Consider the following 19,171-nt stretch of genomic DNA (forward strand, 5'->3'; position numbering starts at 1 on the left):
TACAATCTGCTGTCCTCTAGCACAGATGTAGGGTGTATGTTTTAATTCTGGTACTGCTGAAGACACAGTTCATCCATAATGCGTTCAGCACTACTGCTGGTTTAAAGTATCCCAGTTCCCCTTCCCCAACCGGTGTTTATTCCCTACCCTGTGTAATGCAACTTCAGTTGTGCTGGCACAAATTTGTGAGAGCCACATCATATGCCCCATCAGGGAACTGATCGGTTTAACAAGGAACCCACAACAACAACAAAAGGCAAATGGGTGACACACGGGGTAGACGTGGAAATGGCTGCGTCAGTGCAACCGAAGCAAGACTGCAATTACAGTCAGGGGAAATAACTTACGCAAGAGTTGTTGCCAAAACACGTCATTAAACTGGCCTGTTCTGTCTTGGCCTTGCCCTACTCCAGAGGAGCTCGAGCGTGTTCATACAGCTGAAGGCTCTCCTGACCCAGATGATGCGCCCGTGTTTATGAGAGCTGGCTGCAAGCACGCCGAAGGCTTGCCACCCGAGTGGGACTGCTGCCGGTATGTAACGTTCCCAGCTGACACATTTACACCAGCAAAACTTCATTACCTTGACGTGACGTCCCAGGTACCTTCCATTCCAGTTTCCTAATGAAATATATTCACTAAACCCCATTTCCTTTCTACCCAGGGTCCACTTGTCCTGTCACAACCCCCATGAGATGTGATGTGCAGAGCCTCAACATCTCTCTCCCCCCCCTTTTTTAATTTTCCAAGACTCTCTTACAGATTGTCAGATATGGAAAGTACTTTACTGCCACCAAACATCTTCTTACCTACTAGATCATTTGCTGCATTTAAGTCACTGTTCAACATATAAACCAGATTTTACTAACGATAAGCTGCAGAATGCTACGTTCATTACTTTTGGATCTCACATGCAGGTAAACAGAGAACAGTTTAAATGTGCTTTAACAATTCAGCCCTCAAGTGCCATGATTTATGTTTTCAGAACACTGTGTCAAACACATCCACAAGTGCTGGGTTTGTGTGTCACGGTGTAATTACCAACACTGCAAATACCTGCCCATCCTTTTCATAACTCCTCGGGATGCTAACAGAGCTTATCTTGTGGATGTGAATTGTAGAAGTTGGGGATACTCAGCTGAAAGGGTACCAAGAACTTTTATTTAACCACATCAAATATGCTTGCAAATAGGCAAATACTCTCAAATCTATCTTGTGGGTAGAAAAACTACAGTACATGCAGTGGTTTTGACTTGCCTAGACAGCAGCTGCTGCTTTAGAAATAAATTCCGTGCTTCCCCATGCCCACCCCTGTCCGCAGCAGGGCTGAGCCCCGTCTTCTCCAAACCAGGGTCCGTGCGGAACACCCCAAGAACTCCCTCCCGGCTGGCTGCTAGGGCTGGGGGGGGTCCGAGGGGGGGGGGCCAGGGCCCCACAGCCCAGGCCCGCAGCGACACCTGCCGGCGTGGGTCGTGTGTGTCCCCCACGGAAGGGGGACACGCACAGGACACACACACACACAAACCTGGGGGGGAGCGAGCCTTCGCCCGGGAAGGTCAGGGAAGGACAAGCTGTCGGGTTAACCAGCACGCTGAGCAGCTGCACCACCACCACCGACCCAACAGCTTCCCTGCAGAGTCTGTCAGGGACAAATCCTTGAGCTCTGACACCCTCCCTCAATCCAAAACTTCCAAGCATGAACAAAACAGCTTCTGAGGAGAGAGGTCATAAGACTGCAAAACTGACTGAAGTAGCAGATACAAGCCGCTCATGTCAGAAACATTAAATACCACACGAGCAAACTGATTTCCTAGCGTTTGGAGCCCATTTCCTGCCAGTATTGCAATTCAAAACTTTACTTTATGAGCCAAACTTTAAAACAGATAAATGGATGGTATAATGTCAGAACACGAGAGATAAAATATTTTTCAAGCATCTCTACAAGAAAATCAGATAAGCAGATCATAAACATAATATTCTCCAGCATATGGTGGTAAATCTGAAATGCGAGGCACTGAACTAAACATTTTTTGAAAGCCTCGCAAACCAGAGAAGCAGCAGCTGCACCCGCAGTCATGCGAACATGCTGCCCTTCCAGCAAGGGGCCTTCACCACCTCACAGGATAACTCCCAGCACTGAGATGTCAAATGCTGCTCTATGATAAAGCACCACCACTGCAGATATTTAAGTCCTTGGGAGACCATTCCATTGTTTTTACCATAGGGAAAGAATTAAAAAAACACATCCTGAATTTCCCATTCAGCTTCAGATGATCACTCTGTATCTTACAGACCTTCAGCAGCCAGCAAGCATATTCTTTTTAATTTCTTAAGGATGTGATTCTCTCTTTTCCCTCACTCAGATACTTTTCCAGAGCAAAATAAGTAAATACCCTTATTAAACTTCTTCTAAAAGAAATACTTACACACATTAATCATTTGTATCATACCAATACCTGACATCCCAAAGAAACTCACAGAACAACATCTTTCTTTATACTGATCTCATCCGTATAAAAATGTTCTTTTTATTTAAAGAAACTTCAGCTTTTAAGTCTGCATCATAAGTTCAATGTTTCTCATTTGACAGTTGTAACTGCCGTAACTGGAATGCACATTAAAGGAGATTCAATATAAAGCTAAGAAACAATTGCTATTTTTCTTAAAATAGGTGATGACGGTGTCATACAACCATTTTCCAGAAAACATTCAGGTTATTTCTTTCCATATACAGAGAGTTTGTTCTACCTGTTGCATTAAGACTTGTTACAACCATTTGTAAAGCTTATCAAAAGACAGTAGTTTCACTCCTTTAATATTGATCGTATTAAATGCATTAACTAACTCGCTATCTAGCAACTTACTCTGTGTTACATTAATCAAACTTCATCAAGAATAGAAACAAAAACTATCCAGGGATGCCAAAGAATTATATGTGGCAGTACAGAATGACAACAGAGTAAGAAAAAGTTAAAAGAACATGGATACAAAATAATTTTTTTTAAATCACTTTTTTTTCCCCTTAGAGGGTTTTGCAAATAAGGCAGGATCGATCTGGTCTCTAGACAGACCTCTCACTGAAAAAAGCCTTGCTGCTCTTTCCTTTAAAGTGCCTCCACATTTCAGTCCTAATGACATCAATTCCATCTTCAGTTTATCTAAACCCAGGGCTTCCATTTCAGCAGCAGAGTTGAATGCCAGTAGGTCTATTGGTTCCACCTCCTGCAAAGAGACAAACATCCCATCAGACTATTATTATTTTCTTCCTGATTGGGGGGGGGGGGAGAAACAAGTATAGACAGAATGCTTCATTTTACAGAAGACCTTCAATTAGGATTATCTCAAACTCCTAATTACTTAATAAAGCTGAGTAATGTCTCAATATGAATTATGTTGGATATTCTCATTATTAGCGGTACTTATGCTAGCCAGGCAAAGTATTACTGCATCATGTACAAGCAAATTGAAGCTAGCTAGCAGCGTAATTGTAGAACATGCAAATTTTAGCAGAAGTAACACACCCAAGAGCAGGGTAAATGCCCAGGTGAGCTTTGTACCTGGTGTCCAACTGTGCTGCTACAATTCTACTCCTCACAGTGCCTCCGCTAGCTAGTTAAAGGCTCACTCTTACATGTCCAGACAAGCTGCAGATGTGCTTAGGCTTGCAATGTACACAGCCTCCAAGACAGAAGCACTGGTCATTTTAAATTATGAACACTGCTGAACTTTTAAAATTATGCCACTACAATTAACACATTCTACCTGCAACAGAGGAATGCCGAAAAAGTAAAATAAAAAAAGTGGCAATATTTAATCCTATTCCTCTGGAGACAAAGTAGTTGACACTGTTTTTATCCCCACAGAAGTTAAGTACTCTTCTTTTTAATTCAGTTTTCTTAAGAGCCCACCATCTCACCTAGCAGTTCAGAAGCTCAACCTTGGCTTCCAGAGGCCCAGCAAAGCTAACAGCCCCTTTTTAGCCCAATGTAGAATATAACCAGTACACCCCCAGCAGTAGCAGAAAGGAGGATGAATAGTTATTTCTAATGCAGTTACACTGTAATTATAAGAAATAGATATAAAAGCACCCTCTTTTTAGTAAGGTTAACCAAAAAGCAAGTTCTGAAATTCACCTCATCCTGCCACAAGAAAAGGGATTAAAGTTTAATTTTAAAATGAAATTAGTACATTTGCAGAATAATCAAGGGTGAATGGGACCTCTATAGATCGTCTAGTCCAAGCCCAGGGCCTTGTCAACACAAGAACATGGGCAAAGCCTGAATAACTAAAACGCTGGAATTACTAACACACTAAACCTTAACACACTAAAAAGACACAAATATCTAAGCCCATTTAGTTCGATACTTAAAAGCACGTATTAGTCTTATGGTACATATCATGGTGGAGTTATCAAAGAGACTTCAGAGCAAGTAATACCAGCAGTGGGAATGAGACCACTTCATTATAAACTCAGCAAAAACAATTAATGCTAGCAGAATTAGAACCTTTGTCCTGCTAAGCATACAAAAAAAGACTGGTTGCCTCATTATTTTCATCCTACCTAAAAAAACCCAACCAAACAAAAAATATTAAAAAAAAAAAATCCATCAAGGACTATTATAGAAATATTTCCAGCTGTAATAACAATCTGCCACAGCACTGGTGGAGTTTCCTGTTCTAGGAATAGACAGTCTCACAAATACTGAGCAAAAGGTAAACAGTGAAGAATGGTAAACATCCTGTTTAAAATTTGCCAGCTCTAATATTACAGTAGATGGTAAGGTTCTAATTTGTCAGATTACATCCTTGGTCTTTTTTCTATTTAACTGCATTAAACTTTCACTTATCAGAATTCAGTCACTGGCAGTAGCAGCTGATGGTAGACTTTCTGCTCAAGCTGAAAAAAGGCAGAAAATCCAAGCAACTCCCTAGCCTGAAAAAAAAGCCACATTTTGTTTTATTGCTAGAATAATCCTACATTCATTACCCCTAAAGAGTTTTAATAGTAATACTATGCAAGGAGCAATGAAGCACAAGCATTGGCACCTTTTACTGCCAATTATTAGTTGGGCTTTCATCAATTCAGTAGGAAAAGCTATGCTCCCTCTTGGCTGGAAGATGGATCCAAAGCCTCTTCAGCAGAAGAATCCCAGCCATCCTCCTGTCAATCACCAGAGAAGGAACCTCATGGTCAGCACTGCTTCTGATCTGGCTGAGGGCTGTCACACCAACCCAGATTGCCAGCAGGGATAATAGTATGGCAACAGTACAGGCCTGCTTCCACCACAGACATACCAGATGATCCATTTTAAAACCACTCTTCCACCATCCTTTGCAGTTCAGATGAGGCCCACCATTTACACTCTCTAGTGAAGGAGCTGCTGCTTTCAGACTTTCGATGGTCAATGAAGAACCAAAGCTTGCAGCAGACTACTAAGGTTCTCTATGAACTAGACTCAAGTCTTTTTATAATAAAAACTGAGAAAGACTGATCAGCTGATTGATTCAGGGGGCGTCTACTTGGAACAACTTCTAATTTAAACACCAAGTCCAATTATAAACATTAAGGTCAAATTATGTTATAAATAAGATTAGTCAAATTGGACAGTGGTAATGTGTCACAAAGAATCAGTAAGAGTCTTTCATCCTACAAAAGGGTTTTTTCTTTTCTTCCCCTCAATGAAGAATTTTGGGTCCAGAGTGTATCTATTTATGTAGAAGGAGGAAAAAACCAACAAAAAACCTCAAGAGAAACATGGATCTCAGAAAAGACAATACTAGACAGCCAAGGCCAACTGCATCATAGTAGAAACTCTAGACTATTAAAATCCTTGACTGTCCTGGTTTCAGCTGGGATAGAGTTAACTGTCTTCCTAGTAGCTGGTACAGTGCTGTTTTGAGTTCAGTATGCAAAGAACCTTGATAACACTGATGTTTTCAGTTGTTGCTTGGTAGTATTTAGACTATAGTCAAGGATTTTTCAGCTTCTCATGCCCAGCCAGCGAGAAAGCTGGAGGAGGACAGTAAGTTGGCACAGGACACAGCCAGGGAAGCTGACCCAAACTGGCCAACGGGGTATTCCATACCGTGTGATGTCCCATCTAGTATAGGAACTGGGGGCACTGGGGGCTGGGGATCACCGCTGGGGGACTAACTGGGTGTCAATCAGGGGGTGGTGAGCATTTGCACTGCGCATCATTTGTACATTCCAATCCTTTTATTATTGCTGTTGTCATTTCATTAGTGTTATTATTAGTTTCTTCTTTTCTGTTCCATTAAACCGTTCTTATCTCAACCTACGAGTTTTACTTCTTTTCCCTATTTTCTCCCCCATCCCACTGGATGGGGGGAAGTGAGTGAGCAGCTGTGTGGTGCTTAGTTGCTGGCTGGGGTTAAACCACGACATTGACCCATTCTACTTAGCATCTTTCAAGACAATGCTACCATACTACAATTCAGCTTTCTCTATGGAGACAGTGTCAACCAAGAGCCTTCTTTGGCTGCAGTTTCCATGAACTTGCTACATTCCATTTTCACAAGTCCTACGATGAATCTTCAGGTAAGCTGTTTTTCCTTTTAACCTTGGGATTGGGCTCTGAATCAAACTCTGGAGATTCTCTTAGCTTCTTATGGAGACCATGATTCTAATTCAAGCATGTACATCTAACACGCTGAAGTCATCGGATACAAATCCCCTCCCCTTTTCTGTGATCCACAAAGGGAAAACTGAGTAAAAGCAGCTGAAGAAAAAGACATCACATTTTGTACTGCTTCATACTTACCGTGCTCTGTGACTGGTTTGTTTCCTGCGTCTTAGAAGAAATATTTTCTTGCTCCTCTTCTTTCGGAGCTTGAGTTACTTCATTCTTTTCTTGGGCCTCTTCCTTCAGGGGCTTTGTCATTTTGGTGTTTTCTTCAGCTGGAATTTCAGCCTGCCCACCTGTGTGTGTGTCTCCTTGCAGATCTCTTCCAGTACCTTCTGGCTGCTCCAGTGGTTTCTCAGTTGCACTGGTAGTTGGACTATCATCTACCAAATCCAGAGAGCTGCTTGAACATTCATTTGAGTTTCCAGCACTTTCATTATATCTGCTGCCTGATGGACAACTTCCATCAGATGCATGTGGGGAATCATCTTCACTGTCATCCTCACAATCTGAACTGTCAGGATCATCCAATCCTTCCAATCCCAGCCTGGCATAAGCAGTACATTACAAATTAATATTAATCTATTTTCACTTTTTTAAAAAATTATTTTTATTGTCAGACTTTCTTTCCAAAACTCACTTCAGGGAGCTGCAGTGAACTACCATAGCAGCTACTTAGGATAGTTTAGTAAATGGAAGAGCTGCTAAAACTGAACAGGACCCAACATCCCCGGAAAACAGGTATCTTTTTACAGCATTCCCAATACAGAAATGTATGCTACCTATTGCTATTCCAAACACTGCTGGAATCATTAAGACTTCCTTTCATGTCACTTTAGGTGAAAAATACCAGGAAAAAATAATAATCTTTCTTTAGTTCATTGTATATTTAATTCATTAATTAAAAAAAAAAGAAAATACATGAGAGGTATACAGAATGTAACTGTATTAGTGGGGAGGGCAGGCAAAGGTGCCTGTTTTTGCAAATAAAGATCCTCTGCTCAGCTGGGACAGAATTAAATGAATGCAGAAAGATTTACTTTCAGTTCTCCAATTTAATCAGTTCAATTTAATTTTACTATTTAAGTCTACATCTCTGATAAGATGTTGCTTGCTTGTATGCATGTAACCTGTCATCCTGTTCAAGGCTTAATACTCAAAAGAGTCATAATACTTACCAAAAACATTTTCTTTTTCGAGAGTTTGTTCCATTCTTTCCAGGTTCACCTGGACGCTTCCGACTACTGCCACTTTCTGGTGACACCATTTTGCTTGAAGTGGCCTGCAATCCTTCAAAACAAAGTTAAAAGTCTACTTCATCAGTACACAATTCACATATGTTGTAAATTCTACTTACTTTTTAATTTCAGATGTAATTTAAAACACCAGCTGAAATAATCACTATTGGTGCACATTTACATAACTCAAAACTTCAAAATAAACTCAGTAACAGCAAAAGCTTTCTTACACTGCTCTACTAAGGCACAGAGTCAATCTTAAAATTGTATTCTTGAACTGAACTCTCAGTTTCTACATTTCATTCAACCTCAAGTTTCACTATCAAGCTGCCAGCAAGGGAAACCTGCATGGGTAACTAACTACAAAAAACAGTAAGTGAAACAAGGTATTTTGTAGTTAGATTCTATTTCTAGTAAGACTTATTTATATATTATCATTTCACTGAAACTTATTACATAATTCTTACAGCTGAACTAGCAACACTACCTTCACAGAATTTTGTTTTTATTATGATGACACTATAGCACAGCAAGATGAAGCATCACTTGTATCTGTGTTACATTGTTCCAAAGCAATTTAAGAAAAGCAGTAGCCAAAAAGGAAAAAAGAAGTCCAACAAATTTTACTGGAATTTAAATTTCATTCCATTGAAAGAGTTACTGTCAGCACTTTTTTTTTTTTTTTTTTTTAAATTTCCATAGCTGAGTGAGGCTATAGGGACTTTCAGTTTGCTTTATTTTTTGAGGAGAGGTGGTGAGGGTAAACTGCAATACCTTTAAGGACTGAATCTTCCAGTCGCTCAGCCATTTCATGACACTGCTGCTGGTAGTCTGGATTTGTGAAAAAGTGCTTTGGCTCCGCAAGTTTCCGCTGCAGCCTTTCCAAGCGCCTTTGCTCTTTTTCTGCTTCCCGTTCTGCTTGCTGCTTCACCCATTCAGCCATCCTGCAGGTGACAGAACCATGAAAATGAGAGTGTTTCCAGCATTTAATGTAATATCAGTTTGTTGCTTTGCAATTACTCAATGCTTCTACCACCTGCTAGGTCAGGAGACAATGGGAAAAGACAACTAACAACACCCAGGGGAATTACTGAAGGAATATATAGGGATTCTGCTACAGAGAACAGAGCAAAGTTTATTTTGGAAGCCAGAAACAGCAGTAAGGTCACATATCCCCAATACCATGGTCTTGCAGCTCCAGAGAGAACTGTCAGAATTCCAGATGAGAAATCTAAGAGGCACAGAACAGTCTCTCAGAAGCAGGCTGCAGTACAATCACACCTATTTTGCAATAATAGAATTAAAGTCAGAAGAATGCTGTTGGCTTCCAGTCCGTCTGTGCTTAAGATTTCACTTCTGCTCTTTTTAGTATTCAAAATAAAATGTCATTGCTACAACAGCCTGTCATTTGACCTCTTTTGTTAACAGTGAACTACACGGTCAGTTTATTTTATAATTCTAGCTTCTAAGAAAATGCCTTACGCTTTTTCGTGATTGACATCTCGAAGTCTCCTTCCACTGAGATCTCGGCAAGCCTCTCTATTCGTTGTCTTTTCAATCTGAGCACCAAGTGCTCGCAGCATAGACCCAAACCCTGAGGAAAAAAGTAATCAGAATTAGCTAAACAGAAATAAATGAAGATAAGCTAGTACACAACAAAAGAATTAATTGTGGAAAAAGAATACAGTGAATTCAACACCTTTCTCTCCCTTGATGCAACTGAAATAAAGTGTAAGTTGAAAGTTGCAACATGTTGGACAATTGTCATTGGGTGAAATGCTGAAACACTAAGTGAAAAAAAAAGGTATCCAGCACTTACCACTCATCTCATTTTTGTGCTCCTGATATCACACCAGATGAACTCCAGATTTACTAGAACCTGTGCAGCACTTCTAACATGAAAGCCTATTTCTGGACTCCCCCAGCGAAATGGTTTGCAACCTTTTTTCTCTCAAGATAACATTTTGGGTCCTTTCTAATTTAGCCAGGATATTCCTCTCCCTTAAGCCCCTGCCAAACTTAAATTCCTTTTTCAAAAACTCTAACAAAAAACAAAATAACTTTTTTAGGAGACAACCTTAGCCGCTTCATCAAGATGATCATGATGTACAATGTTATGCTGGAGAGCCCCCCAAAATAGATTTCTACACACTCCTCAGCCACTAATTACTCATAGGCAAGATTGCTCATTTCTCTCACTCAGTCCCATCTTATTTTGTCCCCAGCTGGAGAAAGACACTTGTTTAACGAACTCAGAGAAACACAATGTGGATTAACATTAATATAATCCTTCAAGCAATTTGAAAGTGCCAAGCACTGATTTTTTTAAGTAGAAGCTGGAAAAATCTATACTTTTCAGTGCCCCAAAAGTACCTTTAAGGAGTGTTACAAACAGTAGCCAATCCAGACAGCCTACTGTATCATGAGGCAGTAAAAGTACTGTGTTCACCTAATAAAACAAAGTGCTGCCATTAGTGAGGAGAACTTCTGTAACTCATGAAACATGCCACTGAATTTTACATTGTGAAGAACGCGGGCCTAGCTGCTACACCTAGCCAGGTTATGTTCCCCAAAATCAACAGCAATGCATTCACTAAGGTTGCAGGTGCTAAATTAGGTCTGATAATAAAATGCTCGGTTCTCTTCTAAACCTGTATAATCTCTACTCCCTTGAGATTACATAGTAAATCTCAATAGTTCTGAGCTGTGTTTGTTTCCCTGTTTTTATCAGGATTTTAAGTCATAAAGTCAAAACAAAAGGAACACTTTAGAAATCAGACAAAATCGTTACAGAACAATTTTAAACTGACCCCAATGGCACATCAGTAACACAGAGTGAATCACAGAATGCGTATCCTGTGTCATCCCAGGATAACTGAATCTGGTGGACAATAGGTGAGGAAGAAGCATCCTATACTATGAACTTCTACCACGTGTACCACTTTTAGGGCTCTTAAAGAAACTAAAATACCTCATAAGCTATCACAACAATATTTATTTCCAGTTCTATCTAAAACTGAAGAAGGCAAAGTAAGATGAGGTGCAGTCTGATGCAAGGCTGCACAACTGTTCAGCATTTTAGCGCAACAGCTGGAAAAATGGATTAAAAAAAGCAAACATACTGACTCCACTTACACTCAAATACTCTGCTAAACTTGTTTCACCCATCATATTCCATTTTAGGGAATGTCCACATTGTCAGGGGCTGCATCATTTTATACGATTAATATACACCTTCAGCAACACAGTTAAAATATTTTGTCAATATAAGGAGTCTAGCTTAGACTGAATTTTTTAGGCTTAGTTCTTAGACTACTGAGATCTTGGCATTTACATGCTTTTTCAAATAAGTGAAGACAAAATGAGTTAGGTCACATAACATACTCAAATCACAGACTATTTGTACCTGGAATATTTGTCCTAAGTGACCACGAATTAAACTTAGGAGCCGAAGAAGCCAGGCGCTTTTAAACACAATTTCAACTCTGAGTCACTCTGATGCATGTCACAGATTTCTACTAATAGAGTAAGCTGAGAAGGGGTGCGAAGAGGTACACCAGCAAAGCTGTTAGCTGAACTGCAGCTTCCCTGGTCAACTCTCAGCTTCACATGTCGACTCTGGTTTCAGCTCAGAGACGTTATATCACGGTCATCCACATTACAAGAGATCTGCTAATAGATTAGGACTGCTGCTATCAGCATAGACTACAGTATAACAAAAGTTTTTTAATTGGTAACAAGCAGTTAAGCAACAAACCTCCTTTTCCACCACAAAGTCTTGGTTCCAGACTATAAACGGCTCCATTCTGCAACACATCTTCATCATTAACCAGTCGTCCGTTACACTTCACATACAAGCTTTCTTCAGGAATATTCTAAAAAAACAGCAAAATTGATTCGTATAATCGACTGAAAATGAAACATTCTGACAAAAAAAGATCATTAAGGAGTTACGTTTCCCTCCTTCCTACAGGAACAGAAGGCAAGCAAAAATCAGACGATCTTAAAAGCATAAACATCCTTTGCGGTGCTTTTAGTTCCTGTTTACCAAAGAATTAAACACAGTCTAAATCAGCTTGTAAACACGTACAGGGAAAAGCCACGCTACGGGAAAATTTACACTAAACGTTCAAACGCCGTATTAAAAACAAACGCCACATTTTTTGAGCTGTAAAGAATTTAAGATTGATCTTTCCTACATATAATAAAGATATGTAAGAGACTATAGGATTCTCTTACAGCCAACCCTCCTGCTCAGCTAAGCGGCAGCAACGAGAAGAAGCGTGCCCGCAGTCGCGACATGCGACAGCCCCGTCAGTGCCCTGACGGCGAGCGGGACAGGGGCGAGGGCAGACATGAGGCCTGCTAGCCCCCCTCCGGTACTCGGGACCACCATCCCCCCGCCCCGAGGCGGAGACGCCACCGGTTTCTCCCTCACCACCTTTCACTCACCAGCGCCCGAGCCCGATCGCGGAGGAGGCCGCGCACCGAACCACCGCCGGGGGGCAGCGGCCACGGCCGCGCCCGCGAAGCCAACGGCTCCCGCACCAGCACCGCCATGGCTCCACGGCGACGCCAACGGCCACTGCGCCTGCGCCTGTGACGGAAGCGGCGCACGGTCAGGTGACGCGGGGGCGGGGGCCGAGGCGGGGGCGGGGCGGGGCGCGGAGGGAGGCTCCGCCTCCCTCCGCGCCCCGCCCCGCCCCCGCCTCGGCCCCCGCCCCCGCCTCGGCCCCGCCCCGCCCCAGTTTGGCGGTGCGTGCGAGGGGTGGTTTGAATAGGCTGCTAATTGCTGTTAGCTGCTTTTCCCCTAATTGGAGTTGTAAAAGATTTCCTAGTTGATGGGTTTGGGGGCTTTTTTGTGGTTTTGGTGGTTTTTTTAAGTGCTGGAGGCTCAACCCGGACTTCAAGGCAACCTGTATTTCTGATATTTTGGAGTCACTGTGATGTTTCAGTCGTTTTTAGGGACCAGTTTTACACCTGAAAGGTAACCTGTGGGTTTTTTATATTTGAAACTCCGGAGTCAGTCTGACGTTTCAGTCCTTAGGGACCCAATTTATCATTTTATACATGTAAGGTTAAATGACAATCCATTTCCATGTGTGCCCTGGTGTCTTGTTTTAGGAAATGGCCTTAAGCACTGTTCGTCTGGAGCATCCCTGTCTCCAAGCATAAGTGATAAAAGAAACCATCCCGGGAAGCAGTTTCTGTCCTTTACCTTTTTTACACGAGGCAGCCCTATAATTCTCATTCAGACCGCTGTGTGCAGCCTACCAGGTTGTAAAGGCTTTTTACAACCTGCCACATCGACTCTATGAGGACGTAACGGCAGGCAAAATGGACCACAGCTCCGAACAAGCTCGTCTTCCCTGCTGTTTTAGTAGTGGTGGCAGCAGCAGCAGCATGAGAATGGAAATACTCATGTGTGATGGTTTGACCCCGGTTGAATGCCAGGTGCCCACCAAAGCCGTTCTATCACTCCCCCCATCCTCAGCTGGACAGGGGAGAGAAAAATATAACAAAAAGCTTGCGGGTTGAGATAAGGACAGGAGAGATCATTCACTAATTACCGTCACGGGTAAAACAGACTCAGTTTGGGAAAATTAACTCAATTTATTACAAATCAACCAGAGCAAGGTAATGAGAAATAAAACGATATCTCAGAACACCTTCCCACCACCCCTCCCTTCTTCCCGGGCACAACTTCACTCCCGGATTTCTCCACCAAGGCCCCCCAGCGGCACAGGGGGACAGGGATGGGGTTTACGGTCGCCACACGTTATTTTCTGCCACTAATCCTCCTCAGGGGGAGGGCTCATCACACTCTTCCCATGCTCCAGCGTGGGGTCCCTCCCACGGGAGACAGTCCTCCACAAACTCGTCCAACGTGGGCCATTCCCACGGGCTGCAGTTCTTCACGAACTGCTCCAGCGTGGGTCCTTTCCATGGCGTGCAGTCCTTCAGGAGCACGCTGCTCCAGCGTGGGTCCCCCACGGGGTCACAAGTCCTGCCAGAAAACCTGCTCCAACGTGGGCTCCTCTCTCCACAGATCCGCAGGTCCTGCCAGGAGCCTGCTCCAGCGCGGGCTTCCCACGGGGTCCCAGCCTCCTGCGGGAACCCCCCTGCTCCGACGTGGGGTCCTCCCCGGGCTGCAGGTGGAGATCTGCTCCCCCGTGGACCTCCCCGGGCTGCAGGGGGACAGCCTGCCTCACCAGGGTCTTCCCCACGGGCTGCAGGGGAATCTCTGCTCCGGCGCCTGGAGCATCTCCTCCCCCTCCTTCTGCACTGGCCTTGGTGTCCGCAGGCTTGTTTCTCTTACATGTTCTCACTCCTCTCTTCGGCGGCTGTTTCCGTCTGTCCCAACTATTTTTTCCTTCTTAAAAATGTTATCACAGAGGCGTTACCACTATCACCGACTGGCTCGGCCTTGGCCGGCGGCGGGTCCATCTTAGAGCCGGCTGGTACGGGCTCGCTCAAACACAGGGGAAGCTTCCAGCAGCTTCTTACAGAAGCCACCCCTGTAACCTGTAACACCCTCCCCCCCCCCCGCTACCAAAACCTTGCCACACAAAACCAATACTTCATGCCACATCAGGCGGCTGGGAAGAGGCAGCGCTGCCATGACGAAGCACCACAAGTGTAAGATGTAACGGAAATGTGTAGCTGTTAATTGTCCAATCAAATATGGTGCAAATTTCATGTAAGGACTCGCAGGACGATGGACTCCATCTCTATGGCTTCTTTGTCCTGCTTATTCCTACATGCATTTCAGCATACGGATGGGGAGAGGCCCCAAACTCTGATGTTTGGGGCAGATTTGGCTACATAGTCACATAAAATGTTTTTAAATCAGGGTGAAAGTTGAGCTGGAGCAGGAGGCCACACTCGGCTCTTCATGACATGCGGTAACTACCCGTAAGCAGGATATTGAAGAATTGGTTAGAAGAAAATGCACACGTCTACCTGTCCAGGAAAGGACGCGTACAGAGGTGTGATGGCGATCCAGGCCGTGTAACTACTGCATTCTTTGGTGGCTTCAAATCTCCTCCATGTCTTCAACATAACCACCCAGCTAGAGGATATTTGAAGGTAGGTCACGACCAGCTGTCTCTGGTGGGAACTGTTGCAAACACTAGTGAAGATGTGGCTGGGCTGCCCCAAGATCTGCGGGGCAATACACTTGTCACCTTACTTCCAAATAAACAAAATTTGTAAACAAATTAGTAATAATTTAATTGAGGAGATCTTCCCATGGGCTTGCCATGGCCAACTCACAAATCAAACTTGGCTCACCCTTTCTTAGGCTGTATTAATTGTAGCTAAAATGTTTCTGCACAGCATTTTGACCCAGCCTAGACAATCCCTTACTGTCTTTCTATAACAAGTTGATATTTCCAAATTGTGCGTCAAGTTGCTGCAGTGTGACCATTCAAGCCCGATGTCTGTGTAGCCTGGAAAAGCAGTGGTTATTTTGTGCTGGATTGGGCCCAAATTCAGTTGATGTTATATTTTAAGTCATGTGGTACCGCTTGTTTCACTTAAAATCACATGCCCTATCTTTGGAATGCCACCTAATGCTCAATACCACTAGATCTGGGGTATTCTTATTCATGTGCGGTATCTGATCGAAATGTAACTGCCAACCTACGAGGTATGCACGTATACAAATGCACATGAATAAGTATTTTCTCGGATCTGCAGGATTTCAGTTGCATTCCGAGGGCATGATTCATTTCCTCCTCTGAAACTCTGGCCACCGGCGCTGCGGGTGTGGAGCTCCCGGTGCAGGCGGAGTTATGGTCCAGGAAAGAGTTGGGCTGCGGGACTGACCGTCCGGTGGGTGTGCTGAACCGGTGTCACTCACGGCTCCTTCGATCCACAACCTTTTCTGAACGTTTCGAACTACTCTTCTATCTGTGCCGGTGGATTCCTGGCCCTAGCGAGCACCGACTGAATTCTAATTTCCCAGTGAGGAGCACCTTAGCTAACACAGCTGCCGTCGTAGGGAGAAGAGGACCAAAACAGAGGGCCCGCTGCACCCCGAGAGGAGGTGTGCATCAATGACAGCTGTCATTCATAACTGACAGCTGTCATTCATAACTGACACCTGGATTCTGCCTGCGGATACAGGCTGTAGCTGTTGGTACACCTGCGAGCATGAGAGCTGAGAGCCGTAGCGTCATACTGCCATAAATCACGCCCTTTGTAGATCATACGTTGCCATCTTATAGGTAGTTTTGGGCTACTAATGCCGTGGTGGGTTGCGGGTGGCTATATCTAGGTGACTTGCGCAGATCCTTGCACGCAGCCAGGCTACAAGCAAGTGACGTCTCATAGGCAGCGGAGTATTTTCCTGTCAGCTTGGTCCTACAGCAGTGCTAGGTATGTAGCCGCCATTCTCATGATTTATGCAATGCCGTTTAGTGCCACATGAACGTCGGTGGGCGAGAGTTCCTGTCTCTCTTGTTCTTGATTACACTTCTATTCCTAGAACTCATCAAAAGTCTATTGCTTTGCTCCTCACAAAAAAGTTTAAATAAGTCAAAAAGGCTGCTATTATAATTTCCCATTTGAAATGTATTTTATTAGAAATGTTATTCTCTTGATAAAACAATGATCAGTCTCTGATTCTGCGGTGGTGTTTTAGACTTAATTAATAAATCATGCTTGCCACTTTTCATTTAGAAAGGATTTTACAGACATAATTAATTAAACCTGACAGAACCCTTGTGGGATAAGTAAGTACTCCAACTTTTTGAACAGTGACACTCAGGCAAACTGGTTATATTGCTTTCTCAAGACAGTGGAAGGACCAAGACTAGACTTTAAAACTTCCTGCTACCTTGACATAATTTAAGAGATGAGACTACCTATCCTTTTCTTATTTCATTCTGATATCCATTCTGATATCTGATGCCTGAGTTATTGGGTATGGTTCTGTGGCCTATAATATGCAGTGTGTTAGACTGGACTATTTTCTGCTTAAAATCTATTATTTGATTTAATGTGGAACAGAGTTTTTAGAACATCTCTATCTGGAACCATCAGATGTGCAACTGTCATAATGCTGCTATTCATTCATTCATTCACCCTTGTTGTTTCCTCCAGTAGTTCCATTTTAATAGTAGTAGCAGTGCTTTATGGTGCTTAATAACGGTCTGTCAAGACCAAGATCACATTATGCAAGACTCTGTACTGAGAGAAGGTGTACGGTACCCATTGGCCCTTGACTTCTAATCTGCACATGAAAGACGCCTGTGGGAGTGAAGAACACAAAACCAGTTGTTCACAAGGTACCCAGATTAACAAAGAATGGGTCAAAGTTGCTCTGGTAAGAATTCAGTGCTTCTCACTTCTAAAATTGTTCCTAGACAGGAGCAAGAGAAAGGATGAAAGATACCCCTTAAAATATGAAACAGATGTGTATGTTCCTATTAGAATATTCTAAGTGTGTAGAGCTATTAACAAAGGTAAATTTTGTCCACCAAAGCCACTTTGAATTTGAAAACATGTCTTTTAAGTGTGGGTTTTCCGCCTGCTAGACAGTCGATCGTGTACTATTGTATATATGGAGACTGGCTCATCTGGATATATTTTCTTTCACATTTTGATGGTATCCCAAAGTGTAAGTTGCAGATAATATAGTTGCAAGGCTTAAATGTGTTACACGCTTTCATATTATTTTTGCATGGAGAATCAGGACAGAATGAAAAGAAACCTTTGTGTGCATGTTCTTAGGACAATAATTAAGATGCTATATGACATGAGGGAACATTTTTTACTTCAGATACTATGACATCATACTGTTTGACAAAAATGTAATTAACCGTAATGAATCTAAGTTGATATTTGCAAGTGCAGCTTCCTGCCAAATGTCAATAGTCATCTGCTTCAGTTTCTGTGTTATCAGCGCAATGGGTAAAGACAGTGTGTTAAGATACCTGATACTGGGCTGGGAGCAAGAGGGGCAGAAATACAAATGTTATGTTACTTATATTACCCTTGTATTAATACAATAGCTACTGTTAAATATACTCACTGTCTCACAGTGAATGCCTAGATATCTATCTCCTAGCAAGTTTGAGGTGAGTAACTGTATTTTATTCTTCTCATAGCCCATAGTCAGCAATAATGCAGATACTTAGACAGAATCAAGATTTAAAAATAGCTGTAAAACTGGTTTTGCCCTCACATTAGTCCCTTTGTTGTGCTTAATATCTTTGTCACCATCCTATGCAAGGATGTTTAAACTGTGGGTCCTTTCAGGGAAGGAGAATGCTCTGCACGTATGTATGTACTGCACCTGAGAAACTAAGGTCCCTTTTTGTTTGGCCATAGGTATCATCAGCACAGTTGGCCTTGTTACTGTTAATAATAATTTTAAATTTGGCAGCAATATTTGAGATGAATTGGCTAATTAGACAACCAGGTAATACTGTAGAAGTTAATACTTAGGATTCTGAGGTGTCCTTAACCTTGTGTCTCCTCTGATGTGCTAGCCATAGTGCTTAGATTTGGTCTGTTCTGATTAATTTGAACTGAATGCAGCTGGAGAGCGGTAAATGGGTTAGTTGTAGTGTACAGTATATTTTATAGGAAAACAATACCAAAAATAAGTATCTGCCTCTCTACTTTTGCTCTCCCTGTAATGAAGCTAACTGCTTTTAATTATAGCTTGCAGAGACACTGTGCTGAATTACTTAATCTATGTGTAAGGACTGGGTTCTAGTTTCTTAATTGGCATCTGAATGTTTGGCAACGTCACAAAAATCCAAAGCTCAGAGCGAGCATATGGTATGAGATATGTATTATGTACATGGTAGATCTCTGTTATCTGTCAGACCCCTATGCCTTAGAGTTTTTAAGAAGCAGGAGTAAACATTGCATGCCCTTGCAATGTAAGCTTTTCATCTTGTTGTAACACTGCAATAATTTGAAGCTCCTAGACCAAAGTTAGTTATATTCCTCTTGGAATGATCAGCTGAAGGAGAAAAAAAGAAAAAGATTAGGTATCCTCACTTGTTTTTCAACTGAGATGAAAGTTGGTTTGGAAATGTTCCTTGCTAAAACTGAAGTTGCATTTCCAGTAGTTGGGAGGAGCTCCCAAATTACGTTACCCCACCCACATTTGCTTGCTTTCAGTTTACCTGGGGAGATTCTTCAAAGAAACTGAAGGAGAAAAGGAGGACAGCAACAGAAGGGAAAGCACACAGGACAGGTCTAAAAAGACAGAAATTTAAAGCAGAGAGCCTCAAGCGGGTAAACCCTCATTTTGCGTTATGTTCAGCAGAG

At 42.6% G+C, this 19,171-nt stretch overlaps 1 protein-coding gene across 1 annotated transcript; it reads right to left on the reverse strand.

Moving 5' to 3' along the window:
* Positions 1–2,474: 2,474 nt before the first annotated feature.
* Positions 2,475–12,453, reverse strand: SDE2 (SDE2 telomere maintenance homolog). Its single transcript, XM_049833885.1, has 7 exons — positions 12,332–12,453; positions 11,637–11,754; positions 9,362–9,473; positions 8,654–8,823; positions 7,820–7,931; positions 6,780–7,188; positions 2,475–3,219 (listed from the first exon to the last, which is right to left on the reverse strand). Exons 1-7 carry the CDS (start codon positions 12,437–12,439, stop codon positions 3,004–3,006), a joined length of 1,245 nt encoding a protein of 414 aa, XP_049689842.1. The 5' UTR covers positions 12,440–12,453; the 3' UTR covers positions 2,475–3,003.
* Positions 12,454–19,171: the final 6,718 nt, after the last annotated feature.

Source organism: Accipiter gentilis, chromosome 30 (genome assembly GCF_929443795.1).
Source record: "Accipiter gentilis chromosome 30, bAccGen1.1, whole genome shotgun sequence".
Lineage (NCBI taxonomy): Eukaryota > Metazoa > Chordata > Aves > Accipitriformes > Accipitridae > Astur > Astur gentilis.